At 44.0% G+C, this 24,950-nt stretch overlaps 2 protein-coding genes across 2 annotated transcripts in view; one reads left to right on the forward strand and one right to left on the reverse strand.

Annotated features, from left to right (window-relative positions):
• Positions 1-917: 917 nt before the first annotated feature.
• Positions 918-21,804, reverse strand: MCM4 (minichromosome maintenance complex component 4). The gene is made up of 16 exons (XM_066624005.1): positions 21,537-21,804; positions 17,794-17,955; positions 17,134-17,294; positions 16,904-17,005; positions 16,514-16,609; positions 16,336-16,431; positions 15,738-15,876; positions 14,140-14,360; positions 11,746-11,866; positions 10,781-11,040; positions 5,854-6,219; positions 4,967-5,094; positions 3,939-4,146; positions 2,526-2,754; positions 2,250-2,383; positions 918-1,421 (listed from the first exon to the last, which is right to left on the reverse strand). Exons 1-16 carry the CDS (start codon positions 21,634-21,636, stop codon positions 1,329-1,331), a joined length of 2,616 nt encoding a protein of 871 aa, XP_066480102.1. The 5' UTR covers positions 21,637-21,804; the 3' UTR covers positions 918-1,328.
• Positions 21,805-22,489: 685 nt separating this feature from the next.
• Positions 22,490-24,950, forward strand: part of PRKDC (protein kinase, DNA-activated, catalytic subunit) — a 121,630-nt gene continuing 119,169 nt past the window's right edge. Inside the window, exons 1-2 of the mRNA XM_066624419.1 lie at positions 22,490-22,649; positions 24,685-24,761. Of these exons, the coding sequence (XP_066480516.1) occupies positions 22,490-22,649; positions 24,685-24,761 (237 nt within the window). The remainder of the gene's footprint in view (positions 22,650-24,684; positions 24,762-24,950) is intronic.

Genomic DNA, 24,950 nt, shown 5'->3' on the forward strand with positions numbered 1-24,950 from the left:
TGAGTTTCGGTTCCCCCCACTCCATTCGACTATTTTGTACTCATGACAAAACAAAGTGAAAATGAGTCTTTAATTTTGACTAGATGTGTGTGTTGAGGGCCAGTCTCTAGGTGATCTGTGAGCAAGGGTGGCCTATGCTTCTGTGCTGTCCGAATGCTTCCTCTGCATGTGCACCCCCCCATGGATGGGGGATGGGTGGACAGATGAACAGGGAAGGGATCACCTCTTCCCTTTTCTTATGAAGAGCATGACATGCAGCCTTCTTGCTCCATACTGCTTCTCTTTGAAATACATGAGCGCAGGAGATGCTGGTGCAGCGCAGACCAGGGAAGCTACACACTGTGCTCTTCATAAGGGGAAGGAGGGAAAAGAGAAGGGTGGCAGACACTATATGGCAGACTATACCATTTCACCAGGGTGGCAGACTTTGTAAACAACAAGTAATCAGGGAGCGGTGATCTGGAGCCTTGGTAGCTCCTTTTCCCCTCTTCTGCTTCCAAAAGAGCTACAAAGAGAAGGGGCTGCCACCACTGCTGCAATCATCTTCTGACTTGCTCCAAGCAATTTTTCTTCTTTTTTCAATTTTTCCAGTTTTTTGAAAAAAAAATACCCAAAAAGACTTCAGGAAAAAAAAGTTTTCCAATTTTTCTGGGTTTTTTCTGAGCCTTCACATCTCTACCCAATCCCTCCAGCAGGAGCCTCTTGTGCTTCCCAGAAAGTCATAGGACAGTGGCATTACATGAGGCACAAGCGACTATGACCATAAAATGATAATCAGCAACCAGCATTCCCCTGGGCACATGTGAATGGGTTTTTCTGAAGCTCCATCATCTAAAAGAAACATTTATTGTATGAAAGCATGCACCTTAATTTACAATTAGAAGTAAAAGAATTTTCATAATAGTATATTGACCAGAGAAAGCACTAAACAAAGAACATGTAATGTTTTTAAACCAGGGAGGACTGTTACATGCAAAATATAAATTGACAAATTGTTTTACAAATCAGGTTCATTATTTTAGATTTTTAAAGTGTATGGCAAACTACATCAGTAATATTCAAAAGCATTATCTAACATGTGGAAATAGTGCTACAGCCAACATGCAATTCTTGAATTTGCATTAATTTCAACCTGTTGTCCATAGAACTTTGAGAAAAAGTTGATTATAAAAATCTGTAAAAGTTGCATCATGCTAATAATTTACAGTGGTGATACTGATAGCCTAATGATGAATATTATTTCTCAGTTGCAAGGGTGTATTGAACTAAAGCGAAGTTATAGCAAGAAATAGGTTTTATAAATCCATTATTGTGAAGATAGGGTTGATTTAGAGCAGTCGAACAGTCTTTCCAGTCACAGTCAAGAAGTCATCATCAGCCAATGCATGAAGTGCTTCATCAAACATTTCTTTAGTGACAGCCTAAAAGAAAAGAGAACAGAATAATCTGTACTTTATACATCAACTCTCCTTTGGAGGACCTTGAAGTGACACCTTGAGGTTCTTTGGAGGTTTTGTTTCCCAACAATATCAGTAATGGCAGATAAGTTTCCTTGCCACTAGTGAACTGCAATGTGCAGGTGTTGATCACTGACTCAAATGTATACCCAACAAAACATGTCTGGCTCGGTACAAAAAGTAGGTATCCTACTTGGTGTGCCTTGCTCAGCCTTTTGTCTTCGCATTGTAAAACCTTTTCTTCCCTGTTTCCTCTTGATTTTCATATAAACACAACCCCCTATATTCCTAGGAGACCATCTCATGCTTCTAACAAAGCTTATACCATGATGCATTTGTTAATGTTTAAGGTGTAGCAAGATTTTTTATTGTTTTGCTTCAAAAGACTAACACAGATATTCCTTGGAAAACCTTTCCTATGAAGCTTCCTCATTTTTACTTATTTGTACAGCATTGTTCAATATACAAACCCTTAAAAAGATTAATAATTTCACAATCACTTTTAGAGACTCAGACATGGCTAGAAAGAACAAGATAATGAGGGCTTTGTAGTAGGGCCCCTTTTTAACCCCCAACCTACATTCACTGCTTTTTCCCTACACTACCTATTCACAACAATCTTATGAGAAACTCATCATTTGAGGAACTCCAAAAGCTGGATTTGGGGCAGGGGGAGGTCCACAGGTAAGTTTTAGAGCCTTGTAAAAGTGAGCAGCACAGGCATAGTGAGCAGCACAGGCATAAAGAGGCATATTATTGCATGTCTTTAAATATACAAAAAATTAAACATACTGTTTCAGATTGTGCACGAAGATCATCAAACAGCTGTTGGTATCTTAGAGCCGGCGTTTTACCCTTTGATTGAATAAGCTTCTTCAATGCTTGAGCTAGTTCTTCTTTGCGTTTACGGGCAGTTGCACTCATACCTTGAAAAGTACAGAAAAAAGTCACTTCCATTAAGTAATACAGTACAACAAAATCTTATTAACCCAGTTTTAGACTAATGACATTATTTAAGCAACACATTAGTGGCAAATCCTTCAGATTAATTCATTTTTAGATACAGACCTGTAGTGAGAATAGATATGTCCACAATTCCCGTTCTTGGATCAGTAGCAGACTGTTTTAGAGCCTCACGGTGAAGGCGTTTAGCTTCCTCTACATCTATTGTTTCTACCTTATCAGAAAAGCGCACTTTAGCATGAGCTTCTGCTAGACGAATCAGAGACTCCAACTGTCGAGGATATGCAGAAACCATTCCTCTACCACTTCCAATCTTTCTCATATCCACATATGCCTAGTGAGAGAGAAGAGGAAATACTGGGTTTAATTTTTTCCCCCCATAAATGTTTTAAATGATTGAAAAATAGAAGTCATTTCAAACAAGAGATGTCTTTCAAAATATTCTCAAAACTATCTGTTTTATGCTAATACAAACAGCATATATTTTGTCATGTTCTATCAAAGGCAGTGCTTCTTTAACTGATGCAGGAATATGAGCTCTGTCCAGCTTCCTCTGTGACCTGCCAGATGCCTCTGGGAGCACACAAGACAACAAGATAGCTGTATTCTGTTGCCACTCCCTTGCACCTGGTATTCTGATAGGCTACTTCCAAAAACTGGAGGTTGCATGTAGTCATCCTGGCTAGCAACCTGTGATGGACATTTCCTCCATAAATCTGTCCAATCCCCTTTTAAAGGCGCCTAGGCCAGGTGCCATCACCACATCCTGTGTCAAGGAGTTCCACAGATTACTCATGGGATAAATATTTTCTTTTTGTCTGTTCTTACTCTCCCACCAGTCAATTTTAGTGGGTGTCCGCCGGTTCTGGCATTGTGTGAGAGGGAAAAGAACATCCCTCTAAGCCAGGGTTTCTCAAACTTTGAGGGAGCTTTACTCCCTCAGTAAGTTCTTGCGTGGGAGGGGCTAGGGCAGAAACGTGATGCCCAGGATCGCAATGCTAAGGGGGGCGAGGGGGGATGCCTGTGACTTACTTTACACAATGCTGGGCTGCAGCACGCTGCAGGAGGTGCAGGGAGCCCTGAGCAGCGCTCCCCGATGCTTGGAACTTGCAAAAGAAGCAGGCGTAAAGCACCTCCTGCAAAACGGAAGTGCTTTGTACCTGCTTCTTTTGCAGGCTCCAAGCGTCAGAGAGAGCTGTGCAGGGCTGCACAGGGCTCCCTGCACCTCCTGCAGCCCAGCATTGTGTAAAGTCACAAGCACCCCTCTTAGTGATGCGTGTTGCTGCCTCCCTCCCTCCCCTTCCCCGCCCCTTAAAGGGACAGGGAAGAGTTACACGAAGAGTTACAAGAACCACTGCTCTAAGCACTCTATCCACCCCATGCATACTTTTGTATTTCTCAGTCATGTCCCCCCTCAGGCACCTTCTGAGCATCTATTTGGTTGACAATGAGTGTAATATCTACTTCATGGATTACCTGGATTTTTTAAAAAATTGAAATGTTTTAACATGCTCTTACCTCAATAAGAGCTTGACTTGCTTCTTCACTCAGCCTTGGACTGACATAGCTGCGAGCATAAGCAATATAATCTCTTAATACTGCCATATCCATGTATTCCTCTTCAACCTGCTCTTCTGTTTGATAGTACAATGCAACCAAGTGGTGAGCCAAACGCCTATCATATGCTTCATCTCTAGGGTCCAGCATAAGGAAAATGAGATCAAACCTATATGTAGGAGAACAACATAGTGTGAACAATTTTTCCCATCATTATAACTTGCGCCATAGATTTGATAGAGCTGTTACACTGTTAAAAGGTCAACCAAACAGATTCTAATATATTTAAACTCTAACATGACTGATATTTTCTCTATTTCTGGAAAGCAAACTTTTCTTCATATAATAAGGAGAAAGAAAGCTAGCGTATATTTTGATTTTTGTTAGATATCAACCCCACCATCTAACAGACTCCAACAGTCTGCAACCTATTGATTTCAGCAACAGACAACGGGCATCTAAAGTTCTTACTTTGTATATTGATATGGGATGCATTTGATTTTGAATGGAAACATCAAGATGCTGATTCTCAAATGTAGGGAAAAGTGTTTATTGTGCAGATAAGAATATACAATGCAGCAGGCTAGACTGCAAAGACTAGAACTATTCAATTGTAAAAATCCCTTGGGGGGGGGGTTTAGAACAGCCTGCCTATGTAAACCGCCTTGGATTAAAGTCCGAGGAGAAATCTGATGACCAAAGAAAGATGGTATATAAATACCTGTATAAATAAATAGGCCCTCAGTATTCATGAGAGGTTGGTTCCATGAACCCCTGTGGATAATGAAATCCACAGAGGGCCAAGGTTGTAGTGCTGCAGGGACTCACCTGGTGGCTGTGTAGTGTCAGTCTCTCAGCATCTTCAGAAAGCTCCAAGACATGACCACTTCCAGTCACATCCAGAAGGCCCTCTGAGCCATGGGCTTTGCATCCCTGGATGCCAATCCCGCTGATGAGGGCCCACTGTAATACAATGTGACTTGACATACCTAGACAACAATGTGTGGGGAAGCTGAATGTTTTCAATAGTAGTTTTCTTTGGATTCCACTGAGATTCTATAGGATTAGCAGCTGCCAGGATTGAGGTTCGAGCATTCAACTGGCAAATAATTCCTGCCTGTCAGGAAGGAAAGACAGGAGTTTTATTTACAGTTCTATTAGGGTCAAAATTATACTTTGCACATGGGTTGCAGCAATAAGTATCAATATATAACACAGCTGAGAACAAGAAGCCTATATATGTATGTATTCTGAATTCATAAGACTGCATTGTCAGTCCCACTGACTTTTACTTTACAAAAAGGTAAAGGCTGCAATCCTACATGCATTAATGAGGGGTTCAGAGCCTAATCCTATCCTCCAGCATTTTCTGCCATGCAGCTGTGCTGCCAGAGTGAGCATTGTGTGCTATGTTGGTGGGGGGGCGGGAGGAAATCAGATGGCCAGTGACAGGTAAGTAAAAAAAAACTTAACTTACTTCCCAGTAGGCTGCCAGATCGCCTATGCCATGGGCTCCTCAGACTCACTCCAGTTATTTTGCTGGTGTAAGTTTGCGGAGGGGACAGGGTTGAAGTGGGTTGAAAAATTGAGGACAGGTTCTGGCGCACACTTTTACCACCAAGATCCACTCTCTCCAGCCTGCTCCCTGTCTCTGCCTCCCCACCTCTTCTGCTGCTTTACCTCCTCCAGTGTTGCAGGGGTGGGCCCTTGGAGAGCACAGTCAGGGAGCAAGTAGTGCCTAGGACTGGGTTGTTGGTGGACCAATTCTCAATCGTTTTCTATACAAGTGTCCAACTTATCACCTCTTACAATGTTTGAGACTTGTTCAATTTTTGCTGATAAGTCTTTGCTAATAAGTTTTAGGTGTGTTTTTTACCTTAGCAATAGAAAGTGTTTGTTGTTCCATGACTTCATGAAGCATTGATCTTGTACTTTCATTCATTTTATCAAACTCATCAATACAGCAAATGCCGTTGTCACTGAGAACCAAAGCTCCTGTTTGCAGAACTAACTGTCTTGTTTCAGGATCCTTCATTACGTATGCTGTAAGACCAACAGCGCTGGAGCCTTTCCCAGATGTATATTGGCCTCTTGGAACCAAGTTATAGACATAATGAAGCAACTGTGACTTGCTAGTCCCAGGATCTCCACAGAGCAGAATGTTGATCTCAGCACGAAAATTACCTCTACCAGTATGACTGAAATCTTTCCTTGATCCTCCAAATAACTGAAGAAGAATGCCCTGCAGAATGGAAATTTCCACCTATAAGTATATCAGTTTATGAAGGTTTGATTATATAATCGTACAAGATTATTGCTTTCTGATTTAGATGACTAAGTGGCCTTTTCAGTCACTCAGGATACATGGGAACAGTTTTTCTGTGAGAAGATCCTGCAAAAGAATATAGCTGAGAACTGTATCTGAACAATACAAGAATGCAAGTCAGATTGTGTGGCTCTTTAAGTCGTTTCTGCCCAACATTGCATATATGCAACAGAGACCAAATGTGTACGCCTGGGGCCAGGCAGAAATAAACAGCACTGATTTAGAAATAAATGAAATTGAGTATTGTCATGTGAAAAAACCACAAATGCTAAGAAATAACCAAATAAGGTTTCACACAATACTGCTTATTTAAAATATTTTGAAGTGTTTTTGTTATAGTACTGGTATTTTAAATTATAAACTGCTTTGGAAGAAAGGCAACATCTAAATTAGGGGTGTCAAACTCATTTCATACAGAGGGCCGAACAGCATTCTTCATGCCTGCTGAGGGCCGGAGGTGATGTCATTAGGCAGGAAGTGATGTCATTAAACAGATCATAATCAAAAACAAGCACTTTTTCTCACATAAGAACTCATTAGCTGCAAAAGACAGAAGAGAAAATACACAAATCTTGATCATATTTCAAGATACGGGAGAGCCCAATTTTCATGTGGGCTGTTCTTTCGGCAGTAACACCTCATAAGAACCTCAGCAGTGCTCAGCAGCTGAGAGCCAGATAAAAAGCTTCCATGGGCTGCATCCGGCCCCTGGGCCTTATGTTTGACACCCCTGATCTAAATGCATCACACAGTGCCTCCAATTTTTTTTTGTTTCAGGCAATCAATCGCAACTAGTTTCAAAATGGTGTAAGAACAGTAATTCTGGAAAAGTCAAATTATATTTGCTTCATCATGCAACGTGAACAGCCAGACTCTTTCTGTCCCCACTGCCAATTTACCTTTTCTCTTGTTAAGTAGATAATGCCAAATGAAGCCAATTAACAACTGTCTGTTTCCAGGCATGCTCCCTTCTAATTTTAACATAAACAGAACTTAAAAGCTTGCACATCTGCATCTAGCTATGTCACTATAAATCTAATGTTATGTTGCCCACAAGAACTTACATTTTATAGTATCTTGATGTCAGAACATTGTGCTTGGAGGAAAACCTTTGGAAAAGCACTAGTCAGACAAATAGAAATCTTGATGTTTGAATCTACATTGCAGAAGCTCAGGACTAAGACTTCTGACAAGTGATTGCAGGAAAAAAGCCTCAAAACATCTTACATGTTCACCTTTATTAGGGACAGCCCAATCCTAAGCTCCGAGAGCACTTGTGCTATGGCTTGGCATCATAAAAGTGCTGTAAACTGCTTTAATGCTGCACAAGTAAGTGGTGTTGATGGGAAGGCTTGTGCTGTCCCGTGGGCGCCCCGTCCTGCCTGACAGCTGCTGGGGCAGGCAAGTGCTGTGCTGGACAGCTGGGAAAGAGTGAAACACAGGCAGGGAAGAGCTGTTCTAGGGAGAGGGTGGATAGTGGAGGCCTCAGTCATATCCTAACCCCTGACCCAGGCCTGAAAGTCCTACATGGGGCTATTCAGTTCTGCAACAGAGAGCTGTAACAGATCCAAGTAGCCCCACTGAGTAGTCTGGGGCTCTACACAAAGCAAGGAAACAACTGTTCCATCACCTTGATGAGACCTCCTGCCTGCTCTAATCCGGTGCTGGACAGAGTGTGGGCCCAGTGGCCCCACTGTGCCAGCATTGGATTGAATTGGGCTGTAAGTTTTTTTTATCACAGAAAGTTTGGTTCTTATTTCCTTTAGTTACTTCAGACAATAAAGCAAAAGGCAACAGAAATTAAAAGGATCCCTTAACTTTCCCTCCTCTTCCTTCAAATTGTACAGCAAAAAAAAAAAATCACATTGTTCTATATACACCCATCGTGAACTGTTCCGAATTATTTTCAGTCATTATTATACATGAAACAGACATCAACAATATTTTTTTTAATAGGTGAGGCACAGAAGATGGGAGGTGGATCTTCTACCGTGTTTCCCCAAAAATAAGACAATCCTTTTTTTTTTTTTTTGGTTCAAAAAACACACTAGGTCTTATTTTCGGGGTAGGTCTTTTTTTTTTTTTTTAATGTACAACAATCCATAGTCATTCATGTACAAAAATATACCTTACAAAAATATCCCCTCAGCACCCAGGAGGATGCCTGCCTGCCTACTCAGAAGTCAGTGCCTTTATAGTTAATGGGACTTACTCCCTGGAAGGTGTGGAGAACCTCAGAGCACGGGGGTTGCCTCGCTTGCTGCTTCCCGCCTCAGCTCCTCCTCAGCGTCCTCTGCCCAAGGCAGCACAGCAGGCGCTTTCTAGGTGGCGCGCGTGGGAGATGCCTGACTGCCTACTCAGAAGTCAGTCCCTTTATAGTTAAGGGGGCTTACTCCCTGGAAGGTGTGGAGAGGGTGTTCCCTACACACCCAGGAGGATCTATGCCTGCCTGCCTACTCAGAAGTCAGTCCCTTTATAGTTAATGGGACTTACTCCCTGGAAAGTGTCGAGAGCCTCAGAGACTCGAGTTGCCTTGCTTGCTGCTTCCCACCTCAGCTCCTCCTCAGCGTCCCCTGCCCAAGGCAGCACAGCAGACGCTGCTTTCTAGATGGCGCTCAGGAGTGCGGCATTCCTGGTCATGTTGTCCACCCGACCCGCCGGAGGACCCCTCCTGCCCACCCTCCTGAACCTGATCACAACTAGGTCTTATTTTTGGACAGGAGGTCTGGTCTAGAGGGTAGAGCCTCCGTTTGCCTGAAGATAACATCTGAAGGTCGCCAGTTTGAGGCCACTGGCACCGTTAACGGCGAGACCTTGAAGCAGCTGACAAACCTAGCCGAGTTATTCCACCTGCTCTTTGGCCGCTGTCAGCCTGTGTGGGAAAATGGAGGCCAGAATGTGATACCAGATAATAAAAGATCCATCTGAAATGTTGTGGTTCTTGAAAGACAGAACCTTCTTCAATTGTAAAAATCCCTATTGGGATTTAGTATAGCCTGCCTATGTAAACCGCCTTGAATTAAAGTCTGAGAAGAAATCTGACGACCAAGAAAGGCAGTTTATAAATACCTGTATTATTACTATTATTTTCCGGGAAACACAGTATCATGTGAGAAACCATTACCATCTTACATGTCAAGCTTATGCATACTTACTTGGATCATTCGACAGTCTATGAGGCCTATTTCTAAACCAGGGGTGCCCAAACCCCGACCTGCGGGCCATTTGCAGCCCGCTGTGGATCCCCATCCAGACCCCAGGGGGTCCCCCCACCTCCAATGGGCACTCGGCCCTCACCCCAGCCTGCGCTGGCCCGCTGCGCAAGCTCCGTGCCTTCCTTTCCCTCTCTCAGTGCTCAGTGGCAGTGAAGGAAAGACAAGCCAGCGCCTGCGCAGGGCCTTTTATAGTGGGAAGGTAACGTGAGACTTGCAGGTCTCACGTTACTTCCCACTATAAAAGGCCCTGCGCGCTTGCCTGCTGGTCTCTTCTTTCTTGCCCATGGGCTGGGCTGTGCTGTGCTGGGCTCAGCTCTGTTTGGCTGGGCTCCTCTCCCCTCCTGCAACCTGAGCCAGGGGAGGGTAGGAGAGAGATCGAGAGATCCCGAGGGAGGGGAGCCCAGCCCAGCTCGCAGCACTTACGTCTCCCTTCGGGGGAGGGAGGGCTAGTTGGCTGGCCAGCCAGGCAGGCAGGCAGCAGCACATGGGCAAGCAGGCAGGCAGCCCAAGCAAACGAAGGAGGAAAAGAAGGAGAGCGAGGGGGCAGGTGGGTATATGTGTATGAAAGTGTGGAAGATCCCTCCTCCATTTGTGTGTGCGTGTGAATGAATCATAAACTGGCATGAAGATCCCCCTTATTAGGGTGAATGGGATCATAAACTGGCATGAAGATATCCCCCCTATTAGGGTGAATGGGATCATAAACTGGCATGAAGATCCCCCCTTATTAGGGTGAATGGGATCATAAACTGGCATGAAGATATCCCCCCTATTAGGGTGAATGGGATCATAAACTGGCATGAAGATATCCCCCCTATTAGGGTGAATGGGATCATAAACTGGCATGAAGATCCCCCCTTATTAGGGTAAATGGGATCATAAACTGGATTGAATTCATTCATTCATTTTCCATCTCTAATATATTCATTTATGTAAATTTATTCAAATTTGAAATGTGAATTAATTTTTTTTTCTGGCCCCTGACACAGTGTCAGAGAGATGTTGTGGCCCTCCTGCCAAAAACTTTGAGCACCCCTGTTCTAAACAAACATATGTCTATAGTATACACCTTAGCTTAGTGGAGAAGAAAACAGATGTTTATTTCATTAAATTATATGCACTGAAATCATAAAACATTACTGTACATTCTACAATGAAAACTATACCAACTCTAAGCACTTTCTGAACTTCACATGTAAACTATATGGCAACTGTAGTAATCACTATCAATATTCAGGGAAGATTTTTAAAGTTCTGTTTACCTTTTTAATATCTTCATGCTCATAAATACTTGGAGCAAGTGCTGAAGAAAGCCTGTCATAAATATCTGGTTTTCTAGACAGCTCTTGAAGCATTTTTTCACGTTCCTCTGTAAACATTTTCTGCTCTGTTTCTTCCTCAATCCCATGCAAACGTTTCGAGTCCGTTTTGCAATAATGAATAACATCAATGTGTGTCTTATATACAGATCTTACGCTGCTTATTCTTGGATTAACACGAACAGGGACTGCTCTGTAGATACCTGACCCAACACAAAGTCAGATTTATAATTACAAATCACAGAGACATAAAATCATATAAACAACTTTAAACTTGGCTGGGATATGTAGTCACTCAGTACATCAATGGGAAGCCACAATACCGTGACATAAACGATATAGACCACACTATAAGTAATAAATGAAATCAATTTTTCATTTTAGTTTTTCCATATAAGAAAGCTTTTGAATATTAGGTCCTCCAAGAAATGTCCTGCTGAATTAGGCCACAGCCTGTCTAGTCTAGGATTCTGTGGCAAGCACACAATCAGGAAGACTTCTCTCTCACCATTGTTTCCTAGCAATACAAAGTCGTAGTATATAGGCACTGATAAACCAGTCCTCATACACAGAAAAAAAAATTATGAAGGCAAATGTTTTTTCTCTGTCTGAGATTTATAGGTGGCTATGCATAATCTCCAGGGTTCAGGAGTATTATGCATAATTATAATGAGCCAATTTTTTCCTTGCCCAAAAACATATCACATAGGTATTCAAAGAGCCTCAATGGTTTGTCAGGAAAAACAAGCAAAATTCAAAATCATTCATAACATTGGAACCTCTGCTCATTTGCATGTCGATCTCTGTCTTTTTAGCTTATTTCTGTAATAGAAAATATTCTGTTCCACACTGGGTTACTTATTCATTTTTATTTAAATAAACTCAATTATTGAGGTTCAAACACTAACCTGTAACGTTAACTCGGTCACCTGGCTGAACTTTATCAACAAGATCATTGTGAGCAAACAGAACAATAGTATATGGTGTCTGGCCAGCAGGCATATCTTCTGGAGATTCCTGCAATTTGATCTGACACAAAACTGATGATTAGTTGAAGCACGATATGTTTTAATTAAGCCAATTAATTGTTCAAACTGTTGTACAAAAGGTTTCCAAGCACATATTCTTCTTCAGGCATAACTGCTGGGAGCAAAAAGTTTTAAAGTGTCACTTCCCCAAGCTCCATGAGTAGTAGTGCAGAATGTTCAGGCCTGCATTTGCGGCCCCATGCTTTGAGCAAATACAAACTGCCCCCCAGGCAACCAGATGAATGACAGACAAAATAAATATTCTTGATCATATTTTTGCCATACAGAAAAACATTAAAATTGACAGGCACCAGAGTACCAGCCTTTCCTTGGTTAAAGAAACATAGCAGGAATTTCTAGCAGCAATTTCTCTTTCCTCTGTCTCTCTCAACATTGGAAAAATAGGGCAAGGAGAAAACAGAAATACAGGTGGAACCTATTTATCCGCGTTAGTTCTGTTCCAATTGTAGCCTAAATCTCATGCTTTGCTTGCTGGGAAGGCTTACTTTCTGGGCTGCTTTGTTTGTGTCGGCTGGAGCCGGAGAGCCTGCACCATGGGGGGTGGGATTTGGCAAACACTCCCTGTGTTTTTTAAAGCAATGCCCTCTGTTTCTACCGCACCTGCCCCTGTGTGTGTGTGTGTGTGTGTGTGTGTGTGTGTGTGTGTGTGTGTGAGTGAGAGAGAGAGCGCTCCACTTTGCTGCACGTGTTCTGGCTACAGAGGTTTTCCACCTGCCCCCCCCCCTCTACAGCCTCTTTGATGGCTCAGGGGCTCCAAGAGTGCTACTGTTCCTTTGCAAGGGGAACCTCTTCTGGGGCTCCAAGGCTATTTCCCTACCTGTGCCAGGCGAAGCCTTTTTGCAGTCTTTTGGGCTGCCTGGAAAAGGATCAGTGTAGGGCAAAGGTGTGTGTGACTTTCAGTTCCCCCCACCACCCCATTTGTGTTGAGACAAATCAGCAGATAAAAAATCCTTAGATAAATAGGTTGCACCTGTAGTGTACGAGGCTGGGAGCAATTACCCCACAGTCTAGTGCAGCCATTTTCAACCACTATGCCATGGCACACTGGTGTGCCGCGAATGGTCTGCAGGTGTGCCATGGAAGTTTCGGGGAGGGTCATTTATTAGTAGGGCCTGTGGGGGATGTGAGCCCTCCACCAACAGCATGGTGTGCCTTGTCAACTGTAAAAAAAAAAGTGATAGTGTGCCACGAGACGAAAAAGGCTGAAAATCGCTGATCTAGTGCTTACAAGATATAAATAAATGTAACTCATATCTTGGGATGTATCTAATAGATTTTTTAAGTACTGCACTTCATAAGTGTACAGATAAAGTATGCATTTTAAAAACTAACATTGCTTTCAATTGTGGAATCATTCCTGCAAATAAACATTTTTCTTTTTCCTTTTCTTCATACTTTATATTATAGGATACTGGGTTGTATACCAAGTTATCCTCTCATTTAACATTAGGAAGGCTTGTCTGCACAGAAGTGGTAGTGCAAGGCTAATGTGAATAGAAATTCAAATTGAATCTTGAATAGGCTATAGTTCACAAAAAAATTTATTAGTCTTTTGGGCGCCATAAGACTGCATGAGGTTGGCTACTCCCCACTGAAATTTATTTAGCTTCATCTCTATAAACTTGAGTAAATGCATGGAGCCTCTATATCAAAGGTTGCATTATACAACCTAATTCAGACATTTGTTTCATGAGAAAATAATTGAAGAGCTGTACTAACTTATAGCATACTTAATGTACACTTGATCCCTGAAAGAGTTAAGCAACAAATCTTGAAAAATGAATACAGTAACTGATGCAAAAAAATAGAATTTTAAAAAGGCATAGTTTGCAATGCTATAGAAATTCCATGTGTTAACATAATCCAGCACCAGAAAACCAACATAGTTATAACAAAAAGTTGTTTCATCATTACTATGCAACTCACAGCCCATTCCTAACCAGCTTTCAAGCACTGATGCAGCTGCAATGTAGCCTTGAGTAAGGAAACATTCCCCTTACCTTGAGTAGGCCTCCTGACTGCCCCCCCCCCCCACTGCAGGATGCAGTGTGCATCTGCTGGCATGGCTCATTGGCACTGCAAAGCTAGTTAAGATCGGGCTGTCAGGACTTTTTTTTTGCTAATCACAAAATTGCATAGTATCGAAAACTATGAGATGTAAATAGGTTTGCAAAATGTATATGTAGTAATATAAACACACTGTTGAAAATGAAGCAAGTCAAATTCTATCAAGTGAAAAAAGGAAAAGCATACCATCTGCTTATCTGAGAAGAGTGAGCGATTGTGAATCAAAGTCATACTATGTGTGGTATTACAGTTCTTGCATGCTGAGGGTTCAGCAATCCTGCCACGGTCAATTTCTACTCTTGCTGTGAAAGCACAGGCCTGGCACTTAAAGAAAGCTTCTTGCATTTCTGGAATTAATTGGGAGCTTCTGATCACCATACCATTTATAGTGATAAGCTGGTCAATGTCTATGACATTAAAAAAAGAAACAGATTAATTAAATCATGTTTGAACATAGCTAACTATTATATAGTTCATAAAGAAAATAACATACAATAGTTCATAAAGAAAAACAACATATAATGACCATTTGGCATCCCTAAATACATATCAAATAGGCCCATAATTCTTGGAAGAGCAAAAATTATGCAATATCCATTGTGGAATAACATCTTTGAGGAAGGCATATAAAACTGTTCTGCTTCAGTTACTCACAAGTAAATTAGAAAGTAATTTCATGCCATAAAACAACTGTAAATAGATTCATTACTTTTTCTAACTTCTTTTGGAAACATACTGACTAGCATAACATTATATATGCTATACAGCAATTTTCAACCAGTGGGCTGTGACATACTGGTGTACCATGAATGGTTTGCAGGTGTGCTGTGGGAATTTGGGGGAGGGTCATTTATTATTATGGCCATTGGGGGATGTTAGCCCCCACCAGTAGCATGGTGTGCCTAGTCAATTATCAAAAAGCTGACAGTGTGCCTTGACAATTTTAGCATCTAGTCAGTGCGCCCTGAGCTGAAAAAGGTTGAAAACTGCTGTACTATACACTATGTGGGACTTAGATCCAATCTGATATAAACATTACTTTTTGGCATTTGTTAATCTACAACTGAACAATTTAATAGATACCAGATTCTCTGCCTATATAAATCCCACCATTTTCTCCATAAATTTACAGCCTAATCCTATATAAAAATCGTACCACCAGAATACATGTTCAACTGATGCAGACCACCACAAAACAGCCATAAAGTACATTGCAGATGTATAAACAGCCAGTGTGTCAGTGGGAAGGCCATTGTCTCCCCACATGTGCTGGTGGCTGTTGGGAGACCTGCTGGAGCAGGTAAGCCTGTTGTAGGGGGTGGAACAGGGATGAGGTGAGACGATTGGGCAGGGGGAGATAGGTGGGATTGGCAGCTGCACACACTAAATCCTGAGCCCCTTCCTCAGCTTGGATTTGCTTGCACAAAGCATTATGGACTTGTGCCAGTGATAATGCTGCTGCAGTTCCGAGTTGCCCCATAATGGTTGGTGGGGCTTACCCCAGGGAAAGATTTCCAGCAGCCATTAACTCCTCCTCAGGATGCAGTGGAGGCTGCAATGGTGCAGCTGAACCGCCAGCCCAATCCTTTAGGTAGAACTGGGCTACCCCAGAGCAAATGTAGAGGTGGATTGCAGCCTGCTGGTGCTTGCCCTGATGGTGGCACCACCATTGGCACACCTGCCTGAATATGTAAACGTAAAAGGTGCCCTTTTGCATGGTCAGCTCTAAATGAATGGGGAAAATGCATGAACATGGCTAGAGAGACCCTGTAACCAAAGCTTACCTTCTGGGTTAAGGCTCCTCATGTTTCTGGTCCTCAAGGCATTGTATGGTCTTACTTGTATTTGGTGATCCAGTATTGAGTCAGGATAATGGTCAAAAAAAATTTCATTAGCAGCCATATCAAACGTTGGAATAACTTCCTGTAAAAATTGAATGGTTATAACATCAATAGTTGCTTCTAAGCCTTCATAGCACACTGGAAAACATACTTCGAATGAGTACTAGATGGAAGCAACGGCTTTGATAAGAAAATTACAGAAATTTCTGTTCCCTGGTAGATAATAAGCTTGTAGTCTTTTGTACAGTGCCCAGTTTGATTTCAATGTAGGTTTGAAATATAAGCCTGAATCCAAAAGAATCACACCTGTCCAAGGGGTCCAAAGTACAGTTTACACTGCACTACAAAAAATCTCTTTAGAAATTCTGATAATTTTCCAGTAATAGCAGCATTCAATTCTCCCTATACAAAAGAGGTGCCATTTTTGAACCTCTGTTGTAACAGTACCAATAGGCACAAGTCAGACTCACTAACTTTATTTTCTGATCAATACTATAATTGTTGGATTGATGAACTTATTTTGAACAGTAGTTAGTCTTACCTGGGGATAGCAAATCAGCTGTCTGTAAAGATTTTCATCAAATGATTTCAGATGGTCACAGTTTACATTCAGAAATGGTTCCCCAACCAAATTTATCTGCAAGGTAAGTAACATGTTAATAATTAGCATTTTAATCTTAACATGCAAGACAAGTTTAAACTATGCTATTGAAGTATACCTCCTCCAGTCGTTGCATATACAGAGGCTCATTAAGGTCCAAGCCAATATTTTCTTCTTCTTTAGCCGTTGGATCAATAAAACGCTGGAGAAATCTCTGAACAAGACAAGAATAAAGCTTCAGCATCCACATTCGTCCAAAAGAATCAGGATGCTATAATTTCCACACCCAAGTGAGTCCTCCAAGATGAATTCATGTCATCCCATGGAATGACTACTAATTAGAAAAGAACTAGGAAAATTTTTCTTAAGAATACAATCTTCCAACAAGTCTCACACATTTATTTCCTGCATATACAATTGTCATAGCACATTTAAATGTAGCCTTTTAGAGAACAAGTATTGTCCACCTATGAGATTAGAAACAACAACAAATCTGTTATTCACTCACCTGGAACTTCTCTTTGCATGAGGCCACATTAACATCTGTTCCCCATATCACAAGCTTTTGTCCAAGGGACTGTTCACTTGCCACTGCATCCTCTGCTGCAGGCTAAATACAAGAGCATCTCATCAAAAGTTTATCCTATGCTCAAGTAAATTTCACTAGATTCAGTGGTGAGATATATTCCAAGTAAATATACACAGAACTGTAAATTAGCCTAGATCATTTGTACATACCGCATCAGAATGCAGGTCCACCTGCCTGGCTTTGCGGACCGAGCCAAGATCAGCCCTCTGTCTGATTGGAGTTCCTCGCACACCACTTCTTGGAGTTCCTTCCACTCTAGAGCTGGGAGTGCCATAGGTCAGTGGTGAGCTAACATCAAAATCAAGTGGCACTATTACAAATAAAATTAGGATTATGATTCTGAATTGCAAATATGAGTGTTACATATGCTTGCCAAATAACTTCTCCCAAATAGGAGTCAAGAAACAATCTGCATAGAAATATACAGTTGCACAACAATTGATAGTCTTCAACTAATTATCTAGAGCTACTATTCTTTAAGGTTTTATTTTTGGATTCTCCTATTTTCTTGTACTAGTTTATTTTCATAACAGCCATAATCTGGAACACTGCAAGTGCTACAGAAAGCTGAGCACTTACTGAGCTTTTAGAGCAGGAAAGTAAAAGCCTGGACTCAGTTTAGGCAATCTCTTCTTTGTAGGAATCCCTTTTTCTCTAGTACTCAAAATAAAGAAAAACTGAAAAATTTCTTTAAAAAATATTTAAAACAACTGAATAAACAGCATCAATATCTTAAAGTTCTTTGATAAGAAATTAAAGATGAGCTCTTTGATGCCTTCACTGATATGCCTGTTCAATGTCAAAGATACCTGGTTGGAATTGTGGTGGACTGGAAAACAGAGCGTCTTGAACATTTGGGCTCTGTGTGTCATTTGGCGGAGATGTTGGCATTGGTTGCAAATCTCCAGTGGATGTGGAGTCATCTGTGCGACGGCGCTGTGAAGGAGGGGACTGTACATCTTCAGCAACAGCTAAAAAGAAGTTGAGAGTTAAGGAAATGTACTCACACTTATCCCAACATTTCAAATGAATAAGCAACAGGCCCTTTTCTAAAATAAGAAATATAAAAATACTGCAAAAACACCCAGCATATTTCCATTTCCATTGTATTTAACACAGATCTCTCTCAAAAAAATTGTAACCTGGGAACGCCTTTAGGATTGGAAATTTAGCCCAAACAATAGTCTACTGACATGACTAGTGAGTGAAGAAGTCCCTCAGGTCAGAGCGGTTTTTCAAAGTTCCGCTTTTCAGAGATCTGTAACCAATGGGATTAAAAAAATAGTATGGAAGTTACATAAATGGGCAGTTCCACAAAATACAACTGCTGTGGGAAAGATCAGTAAACATAATCTGCAAATGTCTTACAAGAGCATACTGGTGGAGCCTATCTATCCGTGTTAGTTCTGTTCTGTGACTCGGCACAATTAACAAAAAACACGTTGTGCTAAATTCCAGAGTTACGCAAAAACACTGCAGCCTGACACTTCTGGATGGAAGGAAACTAAGGCAGCTGTTATCAATCCCCTCCTCTCCGTACTCAGCCCTCCCGTTGCCAGCTGTCCCGCCGAGCTTTTAAGAGTCCAGCCCTATGCATTTCTACTCAGCAAACACTCCCTGGGTTTTTTTAAAGCAATCCCCTGTTGCTACCACACCTGCCTGTGTGAGTGTGCTTGAGAGAGAGAGAGAGAGAGAGAGAGAGAGAGAGAGCGCGCTCCACCTTGCTGCACCTGTTCTGGTTACAGAGGTTCCCCACCTTCCCCTCTTCGCTGGCTCAGGGGCTCCAGGAATGTTACTATTCCTTGCAAGGGGAACCTCTTCCACGGCTCCAGGGCTATTTCCCTGCCTGGGCGAGGCGGAGCCTTTTTGCAGTGTTTTGGGCTGCCTGGAAACGGAGCGAGATGCCATCGCAGGGCAAAGAAGGCAAGGGTGTGTGTGACTTTTGGTTCCCCCAACCCATTACCTTTGAGACAAATTGGCAGATAAAAAAATCCATGGATAAATAGGCTGCACCTCTGCATCTAAACACCAGCTGGACATCAGATTTTACAGATGAGCATACATTAGTTTCAAGATCTGTTTATATTCGCATGCAAGTAATGCAAACAGTATATATTCCAGGAGCAGCAGCCACGTTGGTCTTTCATAGTAAATGCAACAGAGAGTCTTGTGGCACCCAAAAGCTGAACAACTTACATAATTTTAGTAATTATGTATTATATAGCACCATTTAGGTGCATCATGGGTCATCTTCATCTGCTGTAATCCAGGAAAGCTTCTGTCCCAAGAAACCTACTAGTTCAGGGGTGTCAAACTTGTTTCAGAGGGCTGAAGTTGCGATTCATGGTGCTTAATAAGGGCCGGAAGTGACATCATTCAGCAGATGGCCAGAAAGAAGCACTTAGTTCTCACATAGAATCTAATTAACTACAAAAAACAGAATAAAAATGTGCAAATCTTGTTCATATTCTCAAGATAGTGTGAGAACCCAATTATCATGCTGGGAGAATCCAATTATAACAGGGGCTGGATAAATTGCTTCCAGGGTCTGTGTTTGGCCTGTGGGCCACATTTGACACCCCTGTACTAATCTTTCAGGTACCACAAGACACTTTTTTCCATGCACGTTACTGAATTTACTCCAGAAAAACACTAGTGCAATGGTGGTGTATGGAGCAACTTAAAGCATGCATTTACAGTAAAAGGCACACATACCATAGTCCCCCCCCCAAAACCATTAGAAAAATCCACAATCCAGAGTCAGGCTAGACATTACTTTCTTAGAACCAAAGAATGGGTGACAAACAGCAAGACTTTTGAGTTGGTGGTGAACAAAGAGGGGGGGTACGTTGTGCAGAACTCTTTGCCAAGCCTTTACAACTTGGTTACTGGCTACTTATTTCTTACTTTTTTTTGGCAACAGGTCCAGATAAAGCAGTGTCCTTCAACCTGTGGGTCACAACCCCAAGCATCATTTGGGGGGTCATGACAGCCTTTCAAAGCCTGTGCAAGTGAGGGCTTGGATCCAATTCAACAATGGTACTGTGTTATCAAAACTGATTTCTTGATAGAATCCTGCACAGCCTCTTCTCAACATCTTGCCCCACAGCTCCTAAGGCTGGTCCTGCTCAGGCTTGCTACCTCACAGTATCATTGTAAAGTCACAAGATGTAGGAGGAAATGGGCTAGTGGGGGCAGGAGATGGATGGATTAGGTCCTGGAAGGGAAAGTGGGATTGGCAGTGGCTCCTCAGTCTTGTACTTCATTTATTTATTGGGTTTGTGGCATAAAAAAAGGTTGGACACCACTGAAATAAAGCATTGCCCTACTTCAGATTGCAGGTTTCTTTAAGAAAACCTTTCCCAGTCAGTAATACTAGTACTGTATGTGTACGTATGTGTTTTTACACAGATAAATATATATAGATATACACACACACACACACACACAACTTTAATGCCATATTGCTTACAGGTTCTTTTTTGTCCATATTTTTATTCCAATATTCAGGCGACAGTAACAGAGGGTGGAAGATGCTTCATTTCAGTTTGTGCATACTCTTCCACCTGTTTTCCCATCTATAGGGCTAGCAGTCTAGTACAGCGTTCCTCAACACAGTGGTCCTTTACTGTACCACTTCACACGGCCTACCTTTTCGAAGTACCACCAGAAGTAACTGGTGATGACACCATTATCATTTACTTCTGGGTTGGAAGCCTATATGTGACATATGTCAAGCCTAAGATATGATGAACACTAGTAAGAAGTTAAGGGTGGACACGAGGGCTTTTTTGAGCTTGGAAAAGCATGCTTTGGAACCTCCTACCACTGTTTGTTGCATTGTGTTAGGCAGCAGGTGTCCAGGGGCCCCACAACTACCAACTGATACCACCTCAAGTACTACCAGGGGGTACCCATACCACTGGTTCAGAAACACTGGTGTAGTTATTGTCACATCACCTCACTTACCTTGCTTCTGGGCAGCAGGTGTCTGGGGGGTCCCAGTACCACCAGACACCGCCTTAAGTACCACCGGGGGGGGGTACCCATACCACTGGTTCAGAAACACTGGTGTAGTTATTGTCATGCCACTTAACTTACCCTGCCGCTGGGCAGCAGATGTACCCACTAGTAGCACCAGACACAAAGTCAGCTACCGCTGGCTGAGAACCACTGGTCCAGCACCTACCATACCAGGCTCAGGCTGTCAGCTGCAGGGAACAAAAGACTTTGGGGCAGTGGCGTAGCTGGAAGGGGTGGAGCGCTCAGGCTGGCAGGATACCTCAGCGAGGCAGGCAAGCGGCCCCTCCCTTTGGAGCCATTCCTGGAGCCGCATGGCTCCATTTTGCTCCCCCCCCCGCCAGGAATGGCTCCGAAGGGAGAGGCCGCTTGCCCGCCTCACTGAGGCTCCCTGCCAACATGAGCGCGCCGCCCCCTCCAGCTACGCCACCGCTTTAGGGTCCGAGACACCAGAAAGCTCTGTGCCCCAGCCATGGGTTGTAAGGCCCGCAGCAGACCCCCGAGCCCAGGAGAGCAGCCCCCAGCAACTTACACGTGGCGGGGCTGGCGTCCTCCCCGGGGGTCGTCGGTCCAGCTCCGCCTCTGTGGCGTTTACTGCCGCGGCGGCTCGGGGTGGACGTCGGCGAGGACATGGCTCGGAGAAGCCTATGGCGGGGAGGCGAGAAGAGACAACAAGAGTCACGAAGCAGCCCCTCAGCGCGCGCTCCTCCCCCCGACAGACGTTAAGGTCCAGCGACTAACAGCCGCACGCGCGCTCCTGCGAATCCGCTTTCTCAGTGGACCCAAGAAGTCGATCCCGCTTCTTCTCGCAAGCAAAGATCCCGCGCCAAAAAAGGCGTCATGTGACCTCAAGCTTCGCGGGCTTTCCCACCAATCGTTCCGTGGGAAATACCAACTCCGCCCAAGAGGGGAGTGTCGCCGTCATTCATGTTCACGTTTTGGGTCAAGGAAATGGAATCAAGTGGGTTTTTTCTGGCTAGTTTATTGCCACGACAAACACGGCTTCAAAGTGTCAAGGAAGCCGAACACGGCGTTTATTTGCCTTCAAGTACTTTTGCCTTAACCTGGGGACCCCCTGCGCTGAAAAAATGGCACCTCCCGAGTTGGCCTGAATTTCGCGGCAACTCGGAGGCGGAATAATCCATTATCGTGAGCGCGCGGGGGGGAGGCAGAGTGACTGAGGCTGCGCGCGGCTCTCGCAGGAGGAGCTCAGAGAAACCGCTTCTCCCATAGGATGCTTGAAGGGAGATGATGCGAGAGGAAATTGTCCCGATTTTTAGCTGCAACCCCCACCTTTCTGTCCGCAATGGTTTCTCCCAACATGGCGCCGCCTCCCTTTCCTTTTGCCTCGCCGATCACGTAATTTCCCCCCCCCCCTTATAGCGCAGTTGCTTCCTTCCCCGAGAGCTTCTCTGTCCCTCCCCGCGGAGGCGCTCTTGGTTCAGTCCGCCGCCCGGCTGATCTCTGGGGGTCCGTGCGTCGGCCATGGCGACCCCCCTGGCCGCCGGAGGCTCGCAGGGCTTCCTCCTGCAGCTGCACGGCGTCCTGCGGAGCCCAGACCCCGCCAGCGCAGCCCTCCACGGCCCTAGCCTCATCCGCTCCCTGGCGGAGGCCTGCCTCACCCGCAGCGGGGACGCTGCCCGCGGTGCGTAGCGCCTCTGGGGCCGAGACCGCGTTCTCCTCCCGCTCAGGGCTGCAGCCCTGTCCGCTCCTTCCTGGGAGAAAGCCCCGTGGACTCCAGTGGCACTTGCTTCTGAGTAGACCTGCATAGGCTTGGCTCTCAGGCTGCAGTCCTGTCCACGCTTTCCTGGGAGGAAGCCGCACTGAGTATAACGGCACTTACTTCCGAGTAGGCATGCCTAGGATTGGGCTGTAGGAAGCCTTAAGCGTGGGTTGCTGCCTGCTCTGGGGTTGTGGACTGCAAGGTGTGAATGTGACATTTCGGGTGTAATGCACACAAGAACGTTCTCTTTGTTCACAGTTTTTTGGACTCGTGGAACCCATTGCCACTTGAAATAGCCATGAGCAATCCTACACAGAGCTAGAGCCTGAGGGGCACCTGCCAGGGGCATGCAGTGTGGGTGTGGCAGGTAAGGCAGAACCACCCCATTGTAGTCCATGGAAAAGCAACACAGCTGCCCTACCTGCTTACACCTGAAGAGGCTCTCCTTACACCTAAGAAAGCTGGTTTAAGGAGAGCCTCCTTGGGTGTAGGCAGGGCAGCTGCACTGCTTTTCCATAGACTGTGGACTGTGTTGGTGTCACCTGCCACTCTTGCACCGCGTGCCCCTGTTACCTATCCCAGGCACTATGTTGGGGGTCTGCAAGGCAGTCACTTCTGGGTCATCCCCCCCAGGTGGAGGAAGTGCTGGTGGCTTTGGGCCCCCACCCTGTTCATTCTCCAGCCTCCACAGGAGTAGGAATGGGGGTGCAAAGTCACCAGCACCACCACCTCCAGGGAAAACCCCAGGTCATGGACTGTAACATACATTACAACCAAAACATCTTCACAAAAAAGTTTTCAATTTCACCTGTTTATAGTTTTTGACCAGTGGAATTCATTACAGCTTGAAATAGCAATGAGTAATCCTACACAACACAGAGGTGTAACTAGGGTGGAGCCTGAGAGACACCTGCCCCAGGTACTACACTGGGTTGGGGTGGGGTGCAATGTATAAGGCAGTTGCTTCTGGGTTCTCCCTGTGGGAGGAGGCGCTGGTGGCTTTGGGTCCCCCATTCCTTCTCTAGCCTCCACAGGAGAAGGAATGGGGGGGGCGCAAGCCACCAGCACCACTTCCTCCAGGGAGAACCCAGAAGTGATATCACAATGTCATGTGGCATCATGACGTCATTGCCCTAGGCTCCGGCTTCTAGGTATGCCTCTGATGCTACATGACTAGCAGACCAGTTCTTTCTATTTTTCCTCAGCAATAAAGCCTCGCCAAGCTCAAGACCTGCTTTCTAGTAAATTTATATATAACTCTAACATGTTGACCAGTCAGATACATGTTTCTCTGAAATAAATTTCATTGGCTTCACTGGATGTGTATAACTCTTTGACTTCGATGTATAGTCCCTGTTTAAACCTACTGACAGCACAGAGGTTGCAGATGGGAACAGTAGGCATGATGCATCTCTCTTCTGCTACACATGTTTCCTGTGCGTGATATGCCATGTGTACTAGACTAATCTTATGTATTCTAGAATAATGCAGTGGTTCTCAAACTGGTGGGTTGCGACCCACTAATTCATGTAAAGAGCCCCCCTCCCCATCCCTTGAGGGGCTGAGGGCAGCAACATGATCCCCAGGATCCCCGGTATGGAAGGGGAATTTCTTTTATGTTCAGGTGACTGCAGGAGATGCCGGGAGCCCTGTGCAGCTCTCCTGAGAACTCCTTGATGCTTAGAACCTTGAAAAAAGCAGACACAAAGCACTTCCTAGTTACATTCTCTCCCCACACCTCCTGCAGTGTCCTGCAGCCACCTGTAAGAAAAGCTCCCCCCTTCCATCCCCATTACTGACTCTATCCTGGGGATCACGTAGCTGCCCTCACTCCCTCCCCCACAAAGACTTACCCTGGGAGTAAAACTCCTGGGAAGTTTGAGAACCACTGGAATAATGCATTTACAAAGAAATAACTGGTGTAAACAACTTGAATCCTTGCCTGCTCTTTCCACAGCCTTACAGATGTCACTGGTGTTTTCTAAAGAAGATGGGTTACTTGTTTTTATCCATAAATCACTAGCTGTTGAAGAAGTAAGTTGACAATATTAGTTTGAAAGGTGCTTGCAAATATACACTTGCCTTGTTGCCTTCATGAGTGCGAATTTATGGGGCAGATAAGATGGTTTTGCTTTTTTTTTTTAACTTTTCTAGAGTGGGGCCTTTTTCTTTTTTATGGTTTGTATATCATGAATTACTTACATTATTATATATCTATAGCAG

The sequence above is a fragment of the Tiliqua scincoides genome, chromosome 4, assembly GCF_035046505.1.
Source record: "Tiliqua scincoides isolate rTilSci1 chromosome 4, rTilSci1.hap2, whole genome shotgun sequence".
NCBI lineage: Eukaryota > Metazoa > Chordata > Lepidosauria > Squamata > Scincidae > Tiliqua > Tiliqua scincoides.